This window comes from Muntiacus reevesi, chromosome 22, assembly GCF_963930625.1.
Source record: "Muntiacus reevesi chromosome 22, mMunRee1.1, whole genome shotgun sequence".
Lineage (NCBI taxonomy): Eukaryota > Metazoa > Chordata > Mammalia > Artiodactyla > Cervidae > Muntiacus > Muntiacus reevesi.
This window is the reverse complement of record NC_089270.1, coordinates 26,445,962-26,457,529: the sequence shown is the minus strand read 5'-3', so window position 1 is coordinate 26,457,529 and position 11,568 is coordinate 26,445,962. Positions and strand designations below refer to the sequence as shown.

Below are 11,568 nucleotides of genomic sequence, written 5' to 3'. Positions count from 1 at the left end.
GAAGTCCTCCCTGCCTTGTAAAGCTGACATTTGTCCCTCTTGTAAAACAGGGAAAATGATACTTAGATTTTGAGTGAGGTGGTATTGGTAATATTTTTAGTGTATTGTTCTGCCAAAAAGAAAAAAAATCAATAAATAATAACTTTGACAAGGACGGGGTCCTGGGCCGCAAAAACAAATTGGACAGGAGGTGGTTGGAAATTCTGACCACATCACAGTAGTGGGTGGGGAAGGGCCCCCGAGTGAGATAAGGTAAATAAAGCAGCTTGTCATTAGGAGGTGGGCTCTGTAGTCATATTATGACAGTTATTGTTAAAGACATCGGGCCATTGTTAAGTCACTCCTGATCTTAAGGTACTGTAACATTTTAAAATTGAGTTCTTTTCTAGTTAATTCCTGTCTGTGGTAACACTACGATCCACCAAAGTATATTCGGAGGATTTTCAGATAGGTTGAAAGTTCGGGACTTTTGAATGTCAGCTCCTAGCTCCCAAACTCCACTCCCGTCCCTTGTATGGATCTGGTAATTTTTTTTTTTTTCAGCTTGCAGCAAGAAGTCTAATTTTCACTTCCTTCCAGCGGCTCTCCGCGCTCCCGGGAGGTGGGGCGCCTGGCATCCGTGTGTGGTTTTGGGGTAGGAACCTCTTCCCGGGAGGCCGCCCGCCTCCGCCCTCCGCGGCGGAGTGACGTCACGGGCGATGCCCGGTCCCCGCCCGGCCTATAAAGCGCCAGGTGCGCGCAGCACCTCCGGAATGTTCGCACACCTGGCGCCCGAGCCTGAGCCCGGGGAGCCCGCGCCCAGGGATCCCGAGGCGAGCTCCAGGAGCTGCCTCCAGCGCCCCAGGCCGGCCGGGCCTGCGAGCTCGGCCACGCGGCCCCCCGCGTCCCAGCTCTCGGCCACCACCGCCTCTTCCCGCCCGCAGCTCCCGGCCGAGTTGCCCCAGAGACCGCGACGCCGCCGCTCCGAGGGACCAATGAGAGCCCCGCTGCTGCCGCTGGCGCCGGTGGTGCTGTCCCTCCTCATCTTCGGCTCAGGTGAGGACATCCCGGCTCTGAGCTGCCCGGAGCTTCTCCCGCCGCGGCCAAACCGGTCGCCCCTTGGATTTTGCTGATGCTTCTCCAAACCCACCCTGGGTGTCCCCCGGTCCGGTGGGAGGTAATCCACATACCGGCCCCTCCTATGGAGGTAGAGAAGAGGCCGGTGTCTAAGAGGTTCCAGGCCAGCAGGAGGGTGCCTGAGAATCTTTGTACTCTCACCTTAGTCCAGAGGAGGGAGAGCTTAGAGATCCTGTGATCCAGACCCTTCCTTTGACAGATAAAGAAACAGAGGTCCAGAGCGGTAAAGTGATTTCCCGAGATCTTGGAGAAGAGTAGTTAAGTCCCAGACCTAGGAGATCTGCCTCCTACCTAAATTCTCCGTCTCCTCTGTCAAGTAATTTTCTTTTGACCATTCTAGAGGGCCTGTCATCGTCCCAGGGAGAAGTTCCACTTAAAAGCACCACTCTGACTCTGTTTTGAGACCTAAAGAATCCGCCTGCCAAGCAGGAGACGCGGGTTCGAACCCTACATTGGGAAGATCCCCTGGAGAAGGAAATGATAACCCACTCCAGTATTGTTGCCTGGAAAATTTCGTGAACAGAGGAGCCTGGCAGTCCACACGATTTAGCCGCTAAACAACAAAGGACAAAGCAGGGGCTTGAAACTGGCCCCCAAGTCCTGCCTAGTCCCTAGTTTCTTCTCTATGTGAGAGCAATAATAAACAATGACAGTAAGAAAATTTATTAACAACTACTATTCATATTACTTTTTACATTTGATATGCATACTGATTTTTAAAAGGTAAGCATGTGTTAAGAAGATACTGGATTGATCTCTAGAATCTGATTATTAAAATGGAACAGGTCACAGTCTATTCTATATATGAAGTTATGGTCATATTTAGATGTTGCCCCTTAAATAATTATATTAAATGTTAATTATATTACATTAATTTGCCTATTTGGTGGGTTTTTGATGTGGAAATTAATGTAGATTATCTGTGGAGAAGAAAACCTAAATGAAAGAAGCTCTGTAATTGGGACAGCTGAGCTTCCTTGTCGGCGGAGTACGAAGCAGCTTTCATAAGTGACTCAATCACAAACAACAACACGTGTGCAGTCACTGCTTTGAAGATAAACTTTCCTCCCAAACAGAATTGACTGGAGAGAACAGTCACCCCGCTTTACTTTTTCTTTTCTCTTATTCTCGTTCCCATAGCCCATTATACTGCTGGATTAGACGTCAATGACACCTACCCTGGAAAAGGGGAACCTTTTTCTGGGGACCACAGTGCCAACAGATTTGAGGTGACCTCGAAAAGTGAGATTTCCTCTGCAAGTGAAACGCCTCCTGGTGGCGAACTGTCCTCGGGGATCGACTATGACTATTCAGAAGAGTATGATAATGAACCGCAGATATCTGGCTATATTGTAGATGATTCAGTCAGAGGTGAGTAGAGGATAAGATGACAGTATAGCCTATAAGATATGTGGTTTGTATGAGCAAAGCTGCTTCAAAAGAAAAGCCTCTCCAGGATCTTGCAGTGGCTTTCTTGTGTGTATAACTGTTGTGCATCCCGCTAGTTAAGCTGGAAACGCAAATAGAAAGAGCTTTTAGCGCGCACAACCTTTGTGTCTGGAGCTCTAACAAACGTTTCATGTCTGCTAAGTGTAATCTTCACAACTTTATGAGGCAGGAATTGTTATCATTTTACAGATGTGATAACTGAAGCTTAAGAAGGTTAAGTATTTTGCCCAAAGTTCCACAGCCAGAATGAGAAACTCCAATCTGTTGGATTTCAGATACTCTACCACATGACCACTCCCCCATGTGAGAAACCAATATGGATATCAACCAATCCCATATACTTTATATCTTAGCTTTTATAGCCACTCCCCTTCACCATTTTTCTCTAAATAACTGCAGTTGGACTCAAATAGGGCTTCGCTCATAGCTCAGTTGGTGAAGAATCTGCCTGCAGTGCAGGAGACCCAGGTAAGGGAACAGAAAGATGTAATGGGAAAAGAATGATTGAATCTTAGCCACTGTGTATTGTGTTGCGAGATTGGTAATAATAATAGTAATATCACTTTCTGGAAATATTAAAGAACAAATATGCATGGATTTTATATCACTAACATCTCTGCTTAACCCCAAATCTCATTTGTCAGTTAAATAATAGTGACCTACAATTTCTTCTCTTCTGCTATTATCTGATTTTTCAAAAAGAGCATTTATTTAAAACGAGGGTACCAGGGTAAGAGGTCACTATTGTTCATTACTCTCATATTACTTTGGAGTTTGAGGGCAGACGAGGTCATCAGTAAATCAGATCTAAATATCCTAGGAGCATCCATTATGAAGGCAGGGTTTAAAGCGTCTTCTTTCCTGATCTTAGTTTCCCTGACTCCTCCCCTCTGTCTAGCTCCCAGAACTGGTGAAGGAATAGCAAGTGATAACATGAAGACAATGGCAGGTGGGAAAAGTTTTATCAAATACTCTATTTTCCTTCCTTGCTCCACACCTCCCTTATGTGCTTTTACATAAGGTGGGAAAGGGGTCCATCTATAATTCTTATTTTGGGAGGGGGATGAGATGAGACCATTATGACTAGAAATTTTTCTCTTAAAGATGTTTCAAGTTAGCATTTCATAAGGCCAAATGAACTGATGGTGATGAATGAAAATGGCTAGAGGCCAAAATTAGAATGCACTGTAAAATACAGTGAAAATTGATCCATGAAGATAATGTCTATTGTAGCACTTCAGCATAGTGACTGTCTCTGTTTAAAATTTGTAATGTATCTGATAAAGTGCTGTATTATTGATTTAAAATATTTCTGTTAGAGGAACTGTTCTAATTTGGGGTACTTTTCTTATCTTCAGAGGGAAGTTTCAACACAAAAATTGCATAGTCACCTATTAAACATTGCTCCTAGTTTGACTATTATTAATGTTGATATAATAGCTGCTAAAATACTCGAAGTATTTAATTTTTCATTACCTTGATCACAGGGCTCCAGCTTTGCTACCCTTCCTTATGTTTCTGGAGTTCTCTATTTACTGGGCACTGCAGAACTATTATGACTAACTTTATTATGACTTTATGACTCTTTTCTCTGGGCTCACTAAATACTTGCTCAGATAAACCTATGCAGAGATTAGTAAGATGAAATTCACAGCTCTAACATAGAAACTCCTCCTTCCTATATTTAATGTGGTAAACTATACCCTGCATAGCTATAACACTGAACAAAGGTTTCTGTGAATCTGAAGAGCTAGGATGAACCCATGAAGCTTCAAGTACAAATATTTCTGGACTCCTATTTTTCAAATAGATTGATCACAGAAATTAGCCCCCAAAAGGTATCAATTAATTATAATCTGTTGTAATCAGGGAGTTTAGAAAGTTAACTCTACTGTATAATTCTCAGTTTTCTTCACCTCAGGTAATACACACCAATTCCCAACTATGATAGCACAAGACTGATATGAGTAAAAAAAATCATCAAATATACTCAAACCCCACTTTAATTATGGAACTGAACTTTTCCAAGAGAAAACAGAATATAATCGAGTATTAATAGGCTTTAAATCCCAACACTGCCATTTTCTAGCTACTGTCTTAGTACAATTTACTTGTCTTTGCTTGACTCTTACTTTTTCTCATCTGTATCATATGGATAGTAACAATACATTCAACTGTGATTTGGGTTTAATTAAATTAATGCTTGTTACCAAGAACCTGGTATGTATTAGAAGTAGAAACAAATGTTTAAAATATTTCATGAATTTTCCTAGACAAGTAACTCCTATTATTCCTGTTATCAGTAATAATAATACTGACACAAATAAATCAAAATATGTTTTTAAGCTAATAAAAAACAAATGTGTTCAAATTCTAAATGCCACATAATACAGATATTGTCTTTGTTCAATTATTGTATATGAGTTGTATTAAAAAATGAGACCGATACGGCTGTTTTCCCTGTGAACTTTCATTGCTAGGACATTTTTCTCTCATGTCTTCCAAATGGTCTTCCACATAAAGAGAGACTGCTGTTAATAAATCTTTTCTTTTCCATTTTATTTTTTTAGTTGAACAGGTAGTTAAGCCTAAGACAAACAAAACGGAAAGTGAAAAGACTTCAGATAAACCCAAGAGAAAGAAAAAGGGAGGCAAAAATGGGAAAAATAGAAGAAACAGAAAGAAGAAAAATCTGTGTGACACAGAATTTCAAAATTTCTGCATTCACGGAACATGCACATTTTTAGAGCAACTGGAAGCAGTATCATGCCAGTAAGTTACCCTAAATCATGTGGAATTCTATATTTCTAACACTGTGTCTGAAACCCCTAGTTGCAGAAAACCATTTGTTTTTTTTCAATGTATAAACCAAGAGTTGGCAGACTTCCTTAACGAAGCAGATATGAAATATTTTGGGTGTTGTGGGTCAAGATTATGTATGGTTATCATATAATCAATTAAAACATGGTCAATTAAACCTGTGGAAAAAAAAACAAAACAAAACATTTCTCGGCTTACATGCTATAAAAGACCTAGCAAATGGCCAGATTTGACCCGTGGGCCATAGTTTGCTGAACCCTGGTGGAAACCATCATTTTGCAATATGTATCTTACAAAACCTCTTGCTAAAAAAGGAACTAAGTTAGTTTTCACTTAATGTTGTTCTTGCTTCCTTCCCCCTAAAAGCTGCTAGCACGTTAAATGGTAGTGGAATGTGTTAGCTGCATAACTAGCCACTGAATTCATCAGTTGGTCATACAAGGAGCACAAAGAATGAAAAGGCGTGTCTTCCTGGAGTATCACACCCAGACTAATCTCAACTTGTTCTTATACTAATAGACCTTAGGCTCGAATGCATTCTATGTCTCATCATTTTGAAATACAAATAAATGTCTGGACTGATTTTTTGAATGCTAGAATTAATGATGGTTTGTGATCTGGAAAGTGAACATAAAATTTATTGGAATCTTTTCAGTGATTATAATTTTAAAATGTGGGTTGTTTGCAGATGTTATCCAGAGTACTTTGGTGAACGATGTGGGGAAAAGTCCATGAAAACTCAGAGCCTGGTCGACAGCGATTTGTCAAAAATTGCTTTAGCAGCTATAGCTGCTTTTGTCTCTGCCACGACCTTCACAACTATTGCTGTTATCGTTACAATCCTGTAAGTAAGGCATGTCTTTAAAATTCCTAATAAAGTAATGCCAGGTTGATTTTTTTTCAGCATTTTTATCTTAATGTGGTATCATATTTTATGTGAGTTATTCTATTAGTGGTGCGTGATATTTGGCCATATCTTTACACTTTATTGACAGTTCACAGAATATGGTTAAATGTATTCCTTTGGCCACCATTGACACTTAATATATGAACCCCTTTTCTTGAACTTAAAAATTGATGGTTTTGTTTCACGTTATATGTCTACTCATGACTATTTCCGAATCTCAGATTGCTGATAACTTCTATTAGTATATTAACCGTAAGCAAGCTTCCCAGAAGCTAATTAAGACCTAGGTTGTCAGAGACATTACTTTAATACTAAAAATTCACAAAGAGCTTCAAACCAGGAGCCAAGAAAAGATATGTCTTCTGCTTCTGTCAGAATGCAAAATTCTGAGTTAGGAATTTGATAGCATGGTACTGACTTTTTAGAGCTTATGCCTATTTTGTTATTGTCAAATGCAGTATGGGAATTCAATTACTAAAAAAAAAAAAAACAAAAAAAAACAAAACATTTCCTCCATATGGCATGGCGTAGGAAGCAGGGACAATTCTATTACTGTTTCATTCTAGCAGTATCTTCCCTGTGCTCATAATAACAGATCACTTACTTCACTTCATGACCAATGAATGTTAGAACTAGACTGTCCTAGGTAGCAGCCACTGGTGGGTATGTAAAAATGGCATTGTCTGTCAAACAAAAGTCAGTAGATTAAGGAGCTTGGGGGAGGGTGTGAATATCTCTGTAATGACTCATGTGCTACTGGAGCTTGGGAAAAGCAAGACTCATTATTCTAATTTTAGGTCTTGGTAAATTACTTTTAACAACCGGATTGCATACATGATCTACTACTCTTGCCATTCAGGAAACAAGGGGTTATCTTCTGTCATTGTTTACTATTATTTTAAATTCAGATCAGCTAATGATAAAATGCCAGGTAAAACACAATTTTATGATGCACGTCAAGTTTGATGTGTGGTTTAAATTTGTTTTGCACATCCGAGAAATTATTTCGCTCTGTTGGTACCTCAAGCCCGATATGATATGCAAGTGTGTTTAGGAAAAATACACTCAGACACCATTATTATTTGACACAGAATTACAGAAGAAGAAACTGCCAGTTAGGGAAGATGTTTTGAAAGAATTATTCAAAAACTCATAATTATTCAGATTGAAATATTTAATAATCCTTTGGAAAAGTATGGAAAAACTTTGGTATGTTTTCCTTTTCTCTTGTATTCTTCCCTGTATTTGAAACACATGGCAAGTACCAGCCTAAGACACAGTTGCTGCTTTTTCAAAATTGAAATCAGTTTTTTCCCAAACATCACAACAAAAGTTCTTAAGATTTTAATAATAACATTTAGTAGATAAAAAAGCCAATAAAAATTGAATTGCTTGAACAACACTAAAACATTTCAGACCATTGAGTTTTTTGGTATCAGGTAGCAATAAATAAGATTAGAAATATTTATTATATTTAGAAATAAAATCAATTTGTTTTTAAGCCTGTTAAAAAAAAAATAAGCATTTACATGAGTTTGTGCAAGCATACAGCCCTTCTGTGGTAAAGCTATACTATCTTCTTCCAGTTGTACCTGTAATTGTACTGTTTTGGGGAAAAACATGAATGTGTTTCATGCCTTCTAAAAGTTTGCATCCCAATGGACACTTGTTTAAATCTCAGTACTTTGGGAATATGGTTATATAAAGTCAACATAAAGATTCCCTTAAAAGAACATTGGTGATACTTTTTAGCTGGGTTTAGTTTTGGGTTTGGTGGAGTGGTTCTGTAAGTGTATAGTGGTCCATAAGGACTCATGAAAGAAATTCTCTGTGCTTGTGAAACCCCAGTCAATATATACATGACTGGAACATTGATGACAGTAGAATATCTTGTTCTCTGAAGGCTTCGAAGACGATATCTCAGGGGATATGAAGGTGTCGCTGAAGAACGAAAGAAACTTCGACAAGAAAATGGAAATGCACATGCTGTAGCATAACTGAAGGTATTATTGCAGGTTTGAGTTTTAAAAGCTATCTTTAAATAATATTTTACAATTTAAAAAATATAATGTCTATTATCTGAAGAAAAATGAGAAAAGCACGTTTTCTTAAAAGTACACTATGAACACTGGCTACACAAAAGTGTTATTCTTTCAGCTTGAGTTGCAGTTCCATACTGAGAATGGAGCATGTCCTTACTATTCTAAGGGGTAGAAAAATGAAGGAGACACAAATTCTGTTCTCAAAGAGCTTAGTGTTTTAAAGATAGAAAAAAGTGCAAGAAACAAGAATATCAGGGGGAGTAAAATATATGTCATAAAAAAGGAACTAATGGAATATGAGAAGTTTCCAGTGAAGGAGAGATAGAATCCAGTGGGCTGCATTTAGGGAGCAGAAAAAGATGCGATGGAGGATGGCATTGGAAGTGAATCTCAAAGAACTGATGAGAGTGGGATGAGAGTGGGATTATAAGTGGAAAGGAAGATCGATAGTGTGAGATGGGCTAGATTACTTTAGGAAGGTTTGAAAGATGATCTAGTTCAAATGGTGTTGGAGAAGATAAGGTTGAACTGATAGGCTGAGCTCACATGGTGGAGAGCCAACATTAGAGCACCTGAATTACAAATGTGAGGAAGTAGAAACACCAGTGGGATATCCTTACACAGAAAAGAAGTAGGAATGGAGGGGACTCACACTTGAGAGGAACTTGGTTAGTGTACAGATTGCAGTTCTTATTTTTTTTTTTTTTAATTTTGTAAAGAGAGAGAGCTGAGCATGTTGTATGGAGAAAATATGGAGAGGGATGTTTCATTGATAACTAAAGTCAACAGCTGATGAAACAAACTTCCAGAGGAAGAGGGGAGGCAAGGAGATCAAGGAGACTCTTAATGTCAGTCAAAAGAAGGAACTCCATTTTCTCAAACATTCTGGAAAGAGGTCACATCCTTAAGTTATTGGGTTGGCCAAAAAGTATGTTCGGATTTTTCCTTACAGTCTTACAGAAAAACTCGAATGCACTTTTTGGCCAGCCCAATATTATTTTCTACCTTCAATTGCTTTAAGAATTACTTGAGATACTTGCTAAATATGCATATTTCTAAGCCAAATCCTAAATCTACTAAATCTGCAGTTCCATTTTTTATTAACATTCCAGATGCTTGGAGAACACTATCTTTAGCATTGGTTAAGTATAGGCATTACGTTCTGAGCCTATTACAGAATTAGCTCAGTAAGTCATGAAATAGATAATTATCCATGCCAATGTAATACTCAATACTTATTCATCAAAAGTTATTAATGAATTGGCTTAATGTTCTGAAGCTAAAGTCACCAGCATGAATAAGAGTTTATTTTTGGTTGTTTAGTGCAATTGAAATTTCTCAAAGGAGGTCCAGAATGACTTCAGGAAAAGGAATACGCTGTGTTGGCACTTTGCGGCTGCCTATTAACTGGTAGCTACTATTATTATGCCCTTGGTACTAATTATCCTAAATTAACTGTATATCATAAATATTCTGAGCCACTTAATCTTTGTTTTTAATTATGTCCGCTTCATAGATTGGTTAGGAAGACTATTTCTCATCACTATTCTCAGTGTTGCGGTTTTAATAAACAGAATTTGATGAAACAGGTTTGAACATATACAGTCTTCTACCCAAGTAAGCATATAACCAAAGCAGATGTGAAAGACAGATTCAAGTCAGAAGGACTAGTTTGTCTCTAAAAAGCTTTTAGCACTTTCCACAAGTCATCCTAGGAAAAAAAGAAAATTGGCAGAAATTCTGATAGGTAATTATTGTTTGACCTTATCTCAAAGCTATGTTGGAATTGAGCTGTCTTTTAATAGTTCATTTTATTTCCCAACAGGTTATCAGATCGGAGTCACTGCAAAGTCACAACTGCAAGTGATACATTGGTTCCTCTTTTCATCGAATCCTAAGAAAACAGAACCTTTTCGTTCTGATGGTTTTAAACTTTCAATTGTCACTTTTTAATGCTAAGTCTTATTTCTGTACATAAAGATGCATGGAGATAAAAAGTATTTTTTCAAGTTGTAAATAATTTATTTAATATTTAATGGAAGTGTATTTATTTTGCAGTTCATTAAACTTTTTTTTTAAGCAAACAGATTGAGAGTTTGAATATGACTTTTGAGATTGTAAGACTTTAGGGTATTTTTCTAACATTTAAATGATCATTTTAAAAGGAGTTCCTCCCCCCTTCTTTTCTTTTTTTTTTTTTTTTAACTGTTTTGATGTTTCTTTTCAAAACTTAACTGTTTTCTTAGAAAGTACCCTTAATGGGACAATTATTAACTAGAGTCACTCAGTTCTCCTACAAATACTGATGTCCCAAACTGCTCTTTCTTATTCCACATAGAACTTATTGCAAATCGCATAAATTATAAAAGCTTCTAAAACCAACATGTGGCATAGCTTCTCTGTTACAGTAGACACAGATATTATAAAAGAGAGAAAATATATTGCCCATCATTATCATCACCATAAACAAGAAAGGAATAAGGTTTGAATATGGCCTTTTGCATGTACCAGGAAGTATTTAGATTTGAGACTTCTTTCCCTAATATCATGACATAAATATATAAAGTATTTAAAACCCACTCTTCTTTTTCTGCACTCTTTTCTTACATTATTTTAAACAAATATATGTATATTTCTGGTGAATGTTCTATCAAAAGCATTAAGGTTGTGGAATGATTCAGTCATCCCTGGCTGGTCAGCTAAGTTATCTGGGTGAAAAACAAAATAACCTTTCTGTTGTGCAGGGTATATTTTGAGACTATTCACCAGTAATAAGCATATTTCCAGCAATCATCTCATGGAATTTCATGGATGAAAGGTGCCTCAAATATCAACACTTCCATCTGTCTCTAACATGCATGTGGTTGCTCAATCATGTCCTACTCTTTGTGACCCTTTGGACTGAAGCCCTACAGGCTCCTCTGTGCATGGAATTTTTCAGGCAAGAATACTAGAGTGGGTTGCCATTTCCTCCTCCAGGCAATCTTCCTGACCCAGGGATTGAACCTGTGTCTCCTGCAACTCTGGAATTACAGGCGGATTCTGTGCCTACTGAGCCACTGGGATTTCCAAATCCTTGCCCAGTGATCATCTAACCAACTGGTTCTCAGTCTCACACATTATTAGTTAAATTTTAAATGTCAAAGTGGCAATCCTCATCCCAACCCTGCCACCCTCCTCACAGTTTCTGACTTAAATGGTCAGGGGTGGGTCATTGGTCCCTGTATTTTTTTA

General features: G+C 38.1%; 1 protein-coding gene across 1 annotated transcript; it reads left to right on the top strand.

Annotated features, from left to right (window-relative positions):
- Window positions 1–850: 850 nt before the first annotated feature.
- Window positions 851–10,312, top strand: AREG (amphiregulin). The gene is made up of 6 exons (XM_065914638.1): window positions 851–1,035; window positions 2,257–2,487; window positions 5,136–5,337; window positions 6,074–6,229; window positions 8,196–8,295; window positions 10,160–10,312. Exons 1-5 carry the CDS (start codon window positions 975–977, stop codon window positions 8,287–8,289), a joined length of 744 nt encoding a protein of 247 aa, XP_065770710.1. The 5' UTR covers window positions 851–974; the 3' UTR covers window positions 8,290–8,295; window positions 10,160–10,312.
- Window positions 10,313–11,568: the final 1,256 nt, after the last annotated feature.